Raw genomic sequence first — 14,988 nt, forward strand, 5'->3', positions numbered from 1 at the left:
CAGTGGTTTGGAAGCCACGTGCTGAAAAGTGCTGGGGAAACACAGCAGGGAAAATGATAAAAAGGGATGAAAGCAGTTCAGACAGGCGAAGAATGCTGCTTTAAAAATGCAAAACATCTGAACGCTGATGAGTGGGCAGGTTGCAATAACTTGAGGGCAGACCTAAGTTGCACAACAGTCATATACTGAAAGTAGACTCCCACAGGACATAGCCTGTAGTGATTTAAAATTGGAAGTGGAGGGGGGGGAAGCGTTGAGGTACTGCAGGGAACAATCTTGCAGCAGCAGAATACAACTGGGAAATGGGTCACTTGGAGTAATAGCTTTTTCTTTCTTTGTGGTTTGTGTGAGCTGAGCCAAACGTGTGAGGAGAACAGTGTTATTGTACTCATGAATTTTATTGTTTTTTTTTTTGTTTGTTTGTTTTGTTTTGTTTTTTGATGTATTAGAAATGAAGTTTGTTCACCCAGTTGCGACACTGAATCTTCTCTCTATCTGGACAATGCCTTCAGTCCTAAAGTTAGCTTTATTTATTTATTTATTGTTCTAGGCTTTGCTTAGAGTATTAAAATAGCCCATGTTTAGAAACGTGATGCTGTGGCCTCGCATTCCAGGGGGGTCAGCAGAAATGCTTGTCTGAAGTATCCTGGCTCATAGCACCTGCGGTTTGTTCTCGCCTCTGCATTGTGGTAGGCGATCTTTTCATCTGTGCTGGAACAACTGTGTGTGTGTCACTAGGCTGAAATGGATAAAGGGACTGACCCAGTTTAAAAAATAAAAAAAGCAACCTTTAACACACATTCCTCCACATCCCTACCCCTGTGGTATCAGTGTATCAGGACAAACGGCCCAGTTTATAATATGCCGGCTCAGTAGACAAATGTGTTACACAAGCTGGTAGACGCAAAGAGCAGGGGTAAGGAGAGTGTCTTGGACCAGTGGTACTGCTGGCTTCCTTTTAATGTGAAAACAGCCTCAGCTGCAGCTTTGTTCTAAGCTTGGCACTCAGCTTTGACATACTCAAATAATAGTGTCTGGCGACTATTTGGTCCCTCCTGACCATCAGGTTTAACTAGCCAGTGTGTTATCAGAGGTGTGTAAGCTGTATGGTGTTCAGATGTGGTTTGGTGGGATGCAGGCTCCTGTGGCACAGGCTGCTAGTGAAATCATAGCCTGCCTCTGCTCCATTTCCTCTTTTCTGACCACACCTGGGGCTTTAAAGTGCTATGGTTAAGTGATTATTGAAGCAAATGGGGTTAGGAACAGAACTCCAGAAAAAGGGGCTTATTTTTAATCCAGATCAAGTGAGTGATCTGTCACTAAATAGTACCTGGAGTTAGTTATGCTGCAGTGTTGACTTAGGCTGAAGATTAGTATGGTGTGGGGAGGTGAATGATAAGTCTTGTGCTAAGGGAGGGCTGGACTTTCTTCAGCTGACTTTTCTACCAAAGTCCACACCAACTAATGACACAATTAGGTTTTTGTAAGGGCATGGTGTGCGTGATGGCCCAGCAATGTGTTAGTGTATTTTCATTGGAAAAAAGCCCCTTCAGTCAGACTTCATTTTGGTTTGGACAATGTGTCCCTCCATTAATACACAAGCTGTCCAAAATTCCCAGGTATTAGTAGAGCACAGATTTCAAGTCTAGGACTAACATTCCTCCCCCATTCCCTCCTTATGTAAATATCCATCGTTACCCTAAAGGCATGTATTTACTTGGCTGTGCCAGTTGTCACCCTTTTTGGAAAACACAAACTCCTCATGCCTTAATGTGCAGAACTACTTCGTGTCACCTCAGGGCATGTGCAGCATCCAAGCAGAGCATCTGAACAGACCTCTTATTCAGGTCTGATCCTGGATTGTGCTCCCCAGCAAGTGATTTGGCCACTGAGGCTGTGTCAGTTCATATCAGATAAGGAAAACAAAAGACTCCTCCCTGACCTGCCAGCATGATGCTCTCCCCCTGTTGCCACTTGTTGATATCCACAGAGCACTGTCTCATCAGGGATTTGGGCAGAGGAGGACTGTCCAGATGAGCTTGTGCTGTCTACTTGGTGCCTTTGAGCACAGGCTGTCTTGCTCGCAGTCTCACTGCGCAAGGACTTTTAATGGTAAAAGAGAAGCAGCTGATATTCTCCCTACTGCATACAGACAGACATGGGTTTTGCTTTTGCTCTCATAATGGTACGCTCTGTACAGCCGAAGCAGGCAGGCACATGATCTCCCTGAAGGCAGGATCCAGTGTTACTGTAGAAACTGGCCACCAGCTTCTTTTGTAGCTAGCAGCTGTCACTGTGTGGTTACAGCCAAAGCGTGTCACTCCTACAGTGTCTGCAGGCTCCAGAGTTTGTTTCTGCTTCTGAATGCACCGTGCTACAGCTTAGAGATTAATTCTGCAGCTCCTATCAAAGCCTCTTAAGATATTTCTGAATAGTATCTATTTTTAGAACCATTCCTGATTAATATTTGATGTTCTTTCCAGGTTTCATTTTCCTTCACCAATACTTCAAGGCACAGAGGAGCTGGTAAAGGCACTGCCATGAAACCGAACTTGAAGCAATGGAAACAACTCATGCTGTTTGGCATCTTTGCGTGGGGTCTGCTTTTTCTGGTGATCTTCATCTATTTTACAGATAGCAATACAGCTGAGCCCGTTCCCAGTTCTTTTTCTTATATTGAAACTAAGAGGCTTCTGCCCCTACAGGGCAAGCAGAGAGTCATAATGGGAGCCATACATGATCCATCATTCTCTGAAACCATCGATGGGAATGAGGTACTACTTAATGAAGACCTTTTAGGTACATTTAAATCAGGGACTGGAAGTATTAAGAAATGGACTGATTTGGAAGATACCTTTAGAAGTGAAGATGAGTATTTTCCATCCCAATTAGGAAGAAAATCAAAAAGTGCTTTCTACCAAGTGAATGATGATTATTTATTTGCTGCTGGTCAGCCTCGGTCACACAGCAACCTTCAAGAGATAGCAAAATTCATCTCAGCCGATGAGGATAATCTGAAAGAAAATATTTTGCAGAACAACTGGGGCAATCAGAGAAGAATGAGGAGAAGGAGCGCAAAGCACAGGAGAAGCCAGATGCTTGATGAATCTGATGACTGGGATGGGCTGTATTCCACAATGTCGAAATCTTTTCTTTACAAGCTTTGGAAAGGGGATGTCTCTTCCAAGATGCTAAACCCTCGACTGCAGAAGGCGATGAAAGATTATTTGAGCACTAATAAGCATGGGGTGCGGTTCAAAGGGAAACGAAACTCTAAGTTAACAGGCGACCAGCTTTTCTGTGAGCTAAAAGAAAGGGTGAATGTGAAAACAATAGATGGCAAGGAGGCTCCCTTCTCCACTCTTGGATGGGAGAAGCACGTTCCCCAAATTCCACTGGGCAAATTGTATACACATGGCTTTGGGAGTTGTGCTGTAGTTATGTCTGCTGGTGCAATACTGAACTCCTCTCTAGGGGATGAAATAGGTGGGTGAAATGTACCTCTTCATGTGCATATGTATGTACACGTGCATATTCATGTTTGTCTTTCAAAGGATTCATTCTTCTCAAGTGTAGGTCTGTAAAGGGTCTGGTTATTCTCTCATCAGCGTTATGTGAGTGTGAACTTACAGACCTCACTGAAGCTGTTCCCTTTCAGAGCAATATAACTGAAAGGCAAATCTGGCCTGAAGTCATAACTTGATTTGAAGAAAACAACGATGCCTTCTTAGCATATTAGAGTTTGTAGTATAAAAAAGATATTAGTTTCAACAGATCTGCCATATTTGGCATTTTTCTGCAAAGTGTGTTTATTGCTTCAGCAGATTAGAGGCATAGTCAGGTTTTATTCCAAAAAGCTGTGTTGTACCTGTCCATATTTTGGGGTGACTCGTAGAGAAACTGCTTGTAACATTACTGTCCCAGGCTAAACTTTGTCTCAGTGCCAAGAAGCAGTAGAGCATCATCTTAATCTTCTGCATGTTTAGAGTTCACAGGCATATAGAATATAGATCCCTGAGTAAGTAGCTTCATGCTCCAAGGTTAAAGTCCCCTGACCTCTTTTACAAGTGTGAATTTAAATGAGTTTGAGCATCTCCTCCCATTGTTTTTCCATTGCTGCACTGAGTCAGTGAGATGGTGCTAAGATGTCAATGTTACACAGAATTCCCCGAAGTTGAGAGTTCTGTGATAGCTGTTCATAAGAGGATTGTGGAGCCATAAAACTAATCCAGGTCAGTTTTATTTTTTCTTCTCAAAAATGACTGTTACGAGTTGTGTTAACATCTCAGTAGTTCATTTTGTAGTACTTGTGCAGTATTGTAAGAAGGATGAAATGTACGTTTCAAGCTTGCTTCTTGAGCAAAGAATTTTCACCTTCAGCTCTCTATAAAAACCTTCTGATGTGCCTTTGTTAATCCTCCCATCTTCCAGCTCATATCCCAATACCTGCTTCATCATAGTCAATCATCTCTTTGACACAGATGGATTTCCTTTAAATCTCCGGGATTAGAGCCTCTATAATTATCAATCTGCTCTAATAGGCCTCCAACACAACCCAGGTACCTTTCTGGCCTGCAGCAGAAGTCAAACCAGGGTAACCCTCAGTTTCACAGGAAGCTCTACTGATCTAGAAGTCTCTGGGGTAAAATAGTTTAACAGTTCCTCCCTTCTCCAGTGTGTAATTCTTGACTGAAACAAATTATTTTTTGCTGTTGTTATTCCCTGCTACACCCAGTTCACACCAGTACAGTTTAGTGCCGTACTGGAGAACCCAGAGAACCATTGGAGAACCCCACACATTGTGACTGACTTATGTATAGCAATGTGCATCGTGACACGTGCATGCACAGGTGCAGCCCAGGGTGAGATTTGGAGCCCTTACACTCCTGTGTGTATCCATTCCCTCAGAAGGTCCCAGGGCACAGAAAGCTTATGCCATTCATTTCAAAAGAGCTTTTAGATTTAATTGGAAATTTTCCTCTGATGCCACCTAAAGGGAAGAGATTCTACTTTGTAAGGCCTATGCTGAAGTTTCAGATCTCCTCCTACCTGTTTTACAGGAAAGCATGTGGGGCAGAAAGACTCACAAAAAAATTTGATCGAAGTGTCGTGCAGGCAATGGAGAGGTACTTTTGGCTGAGCAGACAACTGGGACCCGAATTGCAGGGACCCAGCTGACTGACAGCAGCTAGATGGGTCTTATTGGCCATTGCTACTCCATGGAAGTGCCAGCGTACTGCAGATGTCATTCCAGTGTCATTGTCTTTATATGGAAAATGGAAGCTCCAGCATCTATTTGTATTGTTATACATATGGGGAAGGAGCTATCTTCCCATGTGCAGTCCAGGTGTTATGTGGTGCAGACAAGCTTACGGCCTTGCCTTTCCACCTGTCCTCTAGTTCTCTGAAAAAATGAGAGGAATCTGAGCAGGAAGAGGAAGATGAGATTGTGTAAGATACACTTTTATTTATTTATTTATTTATTTATTTATTTATTTATTTATTTATTTATTCTGTGAATGCACAGCTGTAGGAGAAGACAGTCCCCTCAATGAGCTGGCATCAGGACTACAGCTGTTGGTTGAAACCACCAGCAGCCTGCCTGCTGAGAGGCACCTTGGATGGCTCGTCTTGGCTCTTTGGAGCCAGCTTGCCCAACCTGCCAAGCTCTTTGGTGTCCACAAAGGCACCACGAAGTCTGTGTAATTACGGAGTGGGGAAAAACACCCTACGCGTGAGATGTGGGCCATGTGCTGTACAGCCTTACTTGATGAAGTTGCTTTAGGCAAAGACTCTTACTATTTATCCTCCTGAAAGAAAAAAAGGCTTAAGAAAGAAGCAGCACAGGACCTTTCTCTTCCTATGCTTTTAGCGCCCTCTTCTGTGTTCGTATTAGAAATGCAGGCAGAAATTCTAAAGTGTTCTTTTGCACTGATTGCCCCCACTTATTTTTTAATGAAAGTATGGAAGTTATGCAAATTCAACAAATACTCTCATTGTGATTATGCTACTTAATGGGAGACCTAGTTGTTTGTTATCATCAGGAAGTAACAGGGATCTGTGACCAAACCTCAAACTCTCTGTAACTTTGGAATGCTTGTCTCCAAACATTAAGATTAAAGTTAGTTAATTTAAAAGTAATTATTGTTACTGTTTGACTGAATCCTAATCTATTATTTTTTGGTAAAGGAAAATCTTTTACTCTTGATGTGGAAAACCAGAGTGAAAAAAATTTGGAAATGCAGTGCACTGTCTCTTAATTAAGCTGTGAAGCATGCAATTCGCATTTCCCAACCAAATTCCCAGCTCACACTCAAAAGGTTTTCAAAAATTTGTTCAAACTTGTATCTGAAATCTGCTTATCAATTTAAAATATGAAGGGCATTTGATTTTCCTTTTCTTCTCCAGAAATGTGGGGTAGCTGCACCTTCTATTGACTTCATGTCCTCTAGCTTCCACAAAATCGAGAGGCTTTTTTTAGGCAGATGAAGGATAGGTGTTGGGGATAGATATGTGGCTCCTGCACAGGGACATGGAAGAAGCCTCCACTCCTTATCAGCCACTGGTGATATTTGGCAAAATTTCTTATCTGAGACACATGTTCAAGCAAGCAAGTATGGCAGAGACTGAACTGATGACTTCATGTCACACAGTATTTTCTCCTTTAAAGTACAAGAAGTGTGGAGTAAAGGTGTGAAAGGACAGAAGATGGGAGTTGGATTGGATCAGGTCTGAACTCCATGGAAGCATATTAGTTATCTTTGGAAATGTCTGCCTACTCCATTTTTGAGCTACAGCCAACCACATTTGAAGTGACTAGAGATAAATAACTGTATAGGCAATTAAGGCATTACATGACCATTTTGGCCTGAAACATGTTCTCTGCTTCAATCTGTAGAAGGGATAAAAGTGAACTGGATAGGGGAATATTGACAAGGACAGTGCATTTCTGGACAATAGGCATCATTTCTTACTGTCCCTCTCTCCTTTTTGGGCTTTGATACCCCCTAAAAAGAAGCACGAGTGGGTGATTATCTTTCATCCAGCAGAGGACTGCACGTAGTATCTATGTTTGACCCATACTTGACCTATAGCTGTTTTCTGTTCTGCATGACTCTGAGGTCAACAGCTTGTGGGGAAACTTTGACAGTTCAGCTCTGTTAGATCTTTGCTACCAAGGGATCCTTAGGTTTCTGTGTGCGAGCAGTTTTGTGGATTAACTTCCTAGACAGACTCTTTAAGACTTGTACTGACCTTGAGAATAAGTTAATTTGGTTAATGGGCTTGGGGTGGTCTGAGGTGCTTCAAATATTATACAGTACTGTGAAACTCAGGCTTATAGTCGAGCGTCATTGTTGATTTAGATACCCTTGCAATTAACAGACTTTTGCATGTAATAATTCTTCATAAATTTTGAAATAGAGATAGCAACCAATTGAACAAACCTTCTCATATTATTTTTATCCAATATTTTGGATACCCATTTTTTTGAGTATTGAAAGCTGAATTTATAAATGATTATGATTTTTTTTTCCCCCAGTGGATGTTGGTAATGGTAGATGCAAGAGGATTTTTGTTTACTTATAGTAGAATATTTTTCATCCATAGAATATCAAAATAAGAAAAAATGTGCAAGTTTTACATTAGCTTAATTCATTTGTTTTATTTTAGCGTTCTGTATGACTAATAAAATTAATATAAATTACCCCCTTATTTATGCTCCCAGATTCTCATGATGCTGTTCTAAGATTTAATTCTGCTCCAACACGTGGCTATGAAAAAGATGTTGGAAATAAAACAACCATGCGAATCATCAACTCCCAGGTAAGAGCTTCCTTTTGTGAATTCAAGTCAGCATCACTTCTGTACGAGATGACATTAAATTAATAACCTCTGAGAAAGTGTTGGGTAATCTGGAAACAGCTAGTGATTTAACCGTCATGACATATAGAGCAGGTAAAAGTTCTCCCTTACAGGGATGTTTACGTGTGCTGTCAGTGTAGAGTGATTGCAATAGTTACTTGATATCCTTGTCTCAAAGAATTGGTTTGTAGAATTTCTCATGTGTCCTACATCTGTAAAGGCTCAGCAAGGTGCCAGAGTCATAAGTACCAAAGACCTTTGCCACACCACCTCTGGGATCTTCACAAAGCCTGAGCTGTGGGGATTCCAAAGCTTTCTTCTTATTTTCTCCAGTTCCCCAATTATTTCCTTGCTAGAAGGAGAAAGAAATGGGAACTGAGTTGTCTTAATGTATAACTTTAGGCAAGTCATTGTTCTTTAAAAGTTTGGAGTGAACTATTAAAAAACAAACAAACAAAAACTTTTATGTCCATTGGATATTACACCTGGGATGAGTTTGTTCATCTGTATGGAAACAGAAAATGGGATTTTCTGCATATGAGTGTCAACAAATAAAGTATGCATTGAGCTATAGTGACACCTTATGGCTGTGAGTAGTTTTTTAATTTTGAAAAAAAAAAAAAATATTGCCTGAACTCTGATCCTGGCAAACAGAATTTTCATTTGCAGCTTTTCTTATGAGTTCTTTTTTTTTTTTTTTTTTTTTTTCTTTTGCTTTCAGTGATGGCTTATGCAATGTCCATCCTTGGTGGGTGTATTCTCTGCATAAAATCATGTTCTTTGCCACCACGTATAGAATACTTCTTGCTGCCATTCCCTTCACACTTATTTTGTAGCTCTTTGTGACAATGCAGGGCAGCCTGGATCTTTGAAATGATGTGGGTTAAATATGACTCCTGTTTTACTAACAGGAAGAAAGCCAAAATATCTGACTTTAGTTGTGAAATCAGTGTATAAGAGAACATTGATCTCAGTGTCATTTATTTTAATATTTTTTTTTTCTTCCTTAACTGTTTTTGATTTTACTTCTAGACGAAACATCCTGGTTGCTGACCACGCCTAAACTCCTATCTTGGGGCAAGGAGGAGGGTTTAGAGACCTCATTTAGTTGACTAGTCTCACTAGGCTCTCTGTAAGAAAGAGAAGTGCCTCCAGGCAGTGATTTGAGCTTTGTTAGCTCCTGAGTGAATTCAGAGAGACTAAACGGCTAAATTAGCTGTTTGCTGCTGCGTGGGATCCTCCTTGTTCCCAAGCTGCTGTGCCACACTCCTGCTGTGGTGGTAATGGAGGCTCATGTGATCTCTGTGGTGAACATCACTTGCTCTCCACAAAGCCTCCCCAAAAAACACAGGGCGTAACTAAAATTCAGGCCAGGTCAGCACACACAGCTTCCTCACAAATATTTGTATTCCCACCACCTTTCTGCTCCTTCAAAGAGGCTGGAAGCTGTCTGGGAGGTTCTGGCTTCCTGTTGGGACACTGGCCTTTCCCCCACCAGGAGAGAAATCTTCATAGTCACTTGATAAGGGTTGCTTGCTTTACCGATTCTGAAGATGCATAATCCATGCTGGCTTTCCAACCCTCCTCTCCTTACTGTAGGAAATTCCTGCATTCAGGAGATTAAAAGTCTGTTGTGTCCCTCTCCTTCCCTCATGTTCGCTGCTATGAAAGCCCAAAGGATGTGAAGGAAACCAGTGCAGCCACAACACACGTTATTCCAGGGGAAACTCATCTCATACATATGAATGCAGGCTCACTAAGAGCGAAATTTGTGTGGACAACACCTCTAAAGGACTCTTGCTTGCTGAAAGGCAAGTGAGAGCTCCTTTGTATGATAACTGTAGAATTGAGCTTTTAAAAGCTTGACCTTTTGGTCTGTTTACTCTGTAGTCTCAAGAAAGGAGTTTACATTCTCAGGCAAAATCTGTTCTGAGAAATGGAGTTAGTGATGCTGATGGCAGCAAGACTAATGCTGTTCTTGTTGTAGAAAGCTGATGGAAAGTCATTAAGCTTAAAGTTTATGGTAGAAAGAATATTGCTATGGCAACAATATTATTTTTCTGAAGAAAAATATGCATAATCAAATATGGCTCATTGGATCCTAAAGGGAAATGAAAATTAGTATGAATTTATTTGTCTGGAATGTTGATTAGTTTAACAGCTGGAGCCAAATTCATGCTGTTTCAACCAGTAGTGAAATCATTTGGTCCAATCCTTCCCAAGATTGGATGCACTAGGGATCAGAGAGATCTGGTTAAGCATGGAGGGTCTGGGAAACAAGAAACCAGCAGGAGTAAAAGGGAAACCTAGGGTGGGAGGATCAGAGTACCAGTAGATGTGGGAGAGAGTTATAAGAGAGCAGAACAATTATCACTGTTACTTTAAAATAAAATAAAAGCACTATCACATGCCTGTTCCTGGAATTCTTTTTCTAGGTATACAGGCTTTTACTGTTATGGTCCAATTTGCCTTTTTGAAGGTACTTCATGAGACCTAATGCTGTTGAAATGAGAAAACAACCAAAACAGAGGGAAAAAAAAATGCAAAGACGAGAGCATCCTTGGGGGCCTCAGCACTTCAAAGAACGTTTCTCTGCGTCCAAAAAGAGGATCCTACAGACAGTGTGAAATACTGTAGCTTTCATTTTAATGTTCCAGAACACAAAGTAATATTGATATACAATTATGCAGCATCTCAAGTGGTCTCATCACATTGCTCGCAGATGGAGAGTAATTCAGCGTACTGGTACTTAAAACTGTCATGAGTGCTGTTTATGACTAAGCTCTTTATTTTTTATTATTGTGATTATTATTATTTTTTTTTAACAAAAGAAGTTACTTAAAATCAATCAGAATTAAAGTAGAACAAACAGCAGAGTGAGGAGGACTGTTCATTTTAGAGAAGGATTTATCCATTTTTCTGGGTCCCATTTGCTTTTAACTCTGTGCATTTTTTTTTTTTTTTACATGTGTGTTTGCAGATTCTCACCAACCCAAACCATCACTTTGTTGAAAGCTCCTTGTACAAAGATGTTATCTTAGTAGCCTGGGATCCTGCCCCCTACTCTGCAAATCTGAACGTGGTAAGATGCCTACTTGATCCCTTCTTCCCAACTTGTCTGAAAACACTGGACAAAATTCATGTATCTAGTACTTCAGTCTTCTAGTTCTCACTTATCACAATGAACTCCAAAATGTTTATCTAAAGAGCAGAGAACACTATGCATGAATTGGTCAAAAATGGTTTATTGATTACAAACTTTTCTTAGTAGCCAGCACTTGTACTGGAATGATCTGCTCTGACATGCTAGGATAAATGGATGATAAAGATTGTTTTTTTGTTGTTGTTCTTTTTTTTTGTTTGTTTGTTTTTTGATAAAAATATTGCTGTTTTCACATAACAGTGATTTTTCCATGTATTTGTGAAGGAGGGATGTTGCTAGATTTCAGAAGGAGGCTTTATCAAGAAAGGTGAAGAACTGCATCCTTTTTTTTTTTTTTTTTTTTCCCCCACCCTCCCCTCTGCCTTCCTAGACAAAATACAACACCCCAATGGCAATCTCTCTTTGCACCTTCCCCACTTGCCAGGCCTCCTCCCTATCAGTCTTCCCTTTGTGTCCACACCCCCACAGCCATCTGTGTCCTGCTGCTCACCCCCTCACTGAGAGCAGCAGACATCCATCTGCTTGTCACTCCGGGAGCCTCAGCCTTGGCGGGTGCTGCAGCTCCAGTGGGACCAGTTGATCTGATGGTTCTTGGCAGGGGGAGCTGGGAGCTGAGCAGGATGCAAGCAGAAAGTAAACCTTCTTCTGCTCAACTCCCTTAGCAACAGATGCCAGGAGCTGCCTACCTCCTACACCCGCTGCCTCCAGGCTGTTTCACGTGCTGCTGCCTTTGTCAGTAAAGACAAGGACACTTTCAGAGAAAGGCTCACCTCCATGCCCAGGTCTTGCGTTGAGACTTTTTGAGCCCCTTGTTTAACATGGGCCTTTGAGTGGGAGTTGGGGTTGGCTCATCCCACTGCACTATATTGCTTATTGGGAATCTCTGAAGAAAGGAGAAAGATCTGGCCCAGATTGAGGACTGGCTTTCTAGGACAAATGTGCACTGGTGCAAGGCTGCTTTGCTTCTATTCTGAAGAACCTGAATTAAACTCATTCACATTATTTTTCATGTAGTTTTCAAAATACACTGGATAATATAGGATCAAAATAAGGTCTTTTTATTTATTTATTTATTTATTTATTTTTCCTCCCAGTGGTATAAGAAGCCAGACTACAATCTGTTCACTCCCTATGTACAGCATCGCAGGAAGAATCCAAACCAGCCATTTTATATTCTCCATCCAAAGTTTATATGGCAGCTCTGGGACATCATTCAGGAGAACACTAAAGAGAAGATACAGCCCAACCCTCCTTCTTCAGGTTTTATTGGTACGTGTATCAAGGATGGGTCCAGTAGACATGTTAGATATTAAAATAAATAAATACGTAGACTGCATGAGGATCATGTCCGTACATGTGTTGTTTGTTCTTGCTGTTCTGTACAGGAACAATGACTAGCCAAAAGGCACACTATGAACATTTATCTAATCAATGGATGAAATTAATGTCCTTCTTTCTTGCTCTTCACATCCATACTATACATACCACATTTCTAAAATGCATACATATATTATATTCATTTCTCTGTTGATATTAATTTCTATGTTAATATATAAATTGTTTCAAATTTAATTTCCCTAGTGATAACCTACTCAGTTCTGAAGTTCTTTGTTGTCTTTTTAGCGTAGAGATGCACCAGACCAAAGCATACAGCAGATAATACAGTGAGAGCGATATCACTGATGACGTCTGACAGGCTAGACTGTATTCCTTCCACAGGTCAAGGAATGGGATTTCCCATGCCCTGTCACAGATTCCAGTGCTCAGTCTAAAAGTGGCCAGAGCATCACCTTTTTTCTTAAACTCAAAGAGACAGAATTTTACCATAGTTTTTCATCCTTTCTTAGTATTTCTTTGGGGATAATTTGACACTAAGGTGACAGTTCATACAGCATAACATCATACCTATATACACGTGCATTATCTGGCACATAACAGGTCTTTATTGTGAATGTTGAAAGGGTACATACAAGTAGAGTAGTAAGACTGAGTCAAAGGTCTTTCTTACTGATGCACCTAGAGGCACAGAGGGCAATAGAGTTCAAAATACCCTCTTCCACGTGGAAACTCATTCTTTCCTACTTGACATTATGATAGTGGTATATGTATTTGCTGCAGTTAGAAGATGATCTTGTCATTCTTTTTATATGAATCTGAAAGCATTGAGATCTTAGACTGCATCAACTATGGGGGGGGTGGAAGTTCTGAGCACTTAATTTGGGCTTTGTATGCAGTAGTAGTATCACGTATCACATGATTTTGTGGAGCTCACCCAGGGCCTTAGAGTAGATGCTGAGACTCTGAGAGGGATGTCATAAAGGTGTCTGGAATATGCCCACTGATGACCTGAGTTGGTTGTGCTTATCTGGAGCATGAGTGGAAAGAATATGTGACCTGTGTTGGGGGAGCATGGCTTGACAGTTGGTTATTTCTTGCAGTGAGATTTTTGGAGCCTGCATGTAAAAATTCATAAAGAGAAGTCTGCTTATGTGGAATGATCTCACCAGCAGCATTCACATTTTGCAAAAGCAATTCTTAGAGTAATGAAGTTGTTGATAAAAATAGGATAACAGCTGCTGATCATAAGAATAGTGAAGAGGATTATTGTGCTGTCAATCTGCACTTCCACCATATATAAGAAACACTTCAAAAGGTTTCTTTGAAATCACATGAGTTAATTTCACTGTAAAAGTAGATTAGTAATCTTTAACCCCAAATCTAAATGTTCTCGACTAAAGATATCTTCCAAGCAGAGGACACTTTGAAAATACTAATCAATAAAGAAGCAAAAACATTGGCAACAAAAGCTGTACAGGTACATATACTCTGTATGTGAAGATACAGATTTGTATATTCACCTTTCATACTTATGTAAATTATTTATTATATGTAAATATAATCATATTGTTATTTTGTAAAGAAGATGCTTAGGCATTTTGCCAATGCTATTATTAGTGTCGAGATAAGTCAGTTAGACAAACTTACTGAGACTCATATCCACCTCATTTGATAACTAGCTACTGTTCTGATGGAAGTATTTTAAATATTTTGTTAGAAACAGGCTCCCTATGTTAGTAACCTTATTGAATGTATGTCTATGAGTTGCACATGTGATGTAATATAAACTGGGAAACAGCACTGAAACTGCAACTCTGTGTTGTCAAAGGGCAAGGTAAAGCATAAAAATATAATGCAACTTGGCAGAAATCTGAAAAGTCATGTTGGTCTTCAGATCAGGTATCTCTCAACAACTCATGCAGCAAATAATCAGTTGGAACTGAAGCTGGCAGACACAGCCGAGTGCACCTGCATGAAAGACATATATTGAATATCGAGCTTCTGTCTGATTATTATAAAATCTATAAAATTATCTTCTATAAAATTAAGGAATGGATAAGTGACGGCCATCATAAAATGAGTATCTTAATTTCAACAAAATATGGGAAAATGGTTTACTAAATGTCCAGTCTGTTAAAACGGTACAGCGTTGTGAGTAGTGTATGAATTTTCACAGACAGAGGGACCTGTATCTTTGAATCTAAGCTGTTTATAGCAAGGACAACAGTGATTCCATCCACTTTATTAGAATAACTTATTGTATGTTGGTGTGTAATTCTCTGCAATTAGCATGAATATGAATTCTATAAAGGGATAACCTTTGTCATCCATACTTGCCCTGGTGGAAAGTCAGGCAGCACATAGCTCTCCGTGTGTTGCTGTTACTTGTGGAGAAAGGAGAAAGAGCAGTAGTTCTTCAAACTACTGTTGGTGCCAGTAACGTGGAAAAGTTTTTTTTTTTTTTTTTATTTATAAAAAAAAAAAAGGGGGGGGGAGGCTGTTCTTGGTCAACTTTTGTTTCAGGCTTTTTAGCCCTCTTTAGCACATGGAAACATCAACATATTTCCTTTCAGGAATATTTTAGGGTGGTCTTAGAGTATTTCTTCAGTTATTATGTTTTTCAT

At 40.3% G+C, this 14,988-nt stretch overlaps 1 protein-coding gene across 1 annotated transcript in view; it reads left to right on the forward strand.

Moving 5' to 3' along the window:
* The window catches only part of ST6GAL2 (ST6 beta-galactoside alpha-2,6-sialyltransferase 2), a 47,658-nt gene that overhangs the window by 21,889 nt on the left and 10,781 nt on the right, over positions 1–14,988 (forward strand). The window contains exons 2-5 of the mRNA XM_082751906.1: positions 2,484–3,486; positions 7,727–7,824; positions 10,844–10,945; positions 12,121–12,295. Of these exons, the coding sequence (XP_082608032.1) occupies positions 2,484–3,486; positions 7,727–7,824; positions 10,844–10,945; positions 12,121–12,295 (1,378 nt within the window). The remainder of the gene's footprint in view (positions 1–2,483; positions 3,487–7,726; positions 7,825–10,843; positions 10,946–12,120; positions 12,296–14,988) is intronic.

This window comes from Aythya marila, assembly GCF_965140915.1.
Source record: "Aythya marila genome assembly, chromosome: 1".
Classification (NCBI taxonomy): Eukaryota; Metazoa; Chordata; class Aves; order Anseriformes; family Anatidae; genus Aythya; species Aythya marila.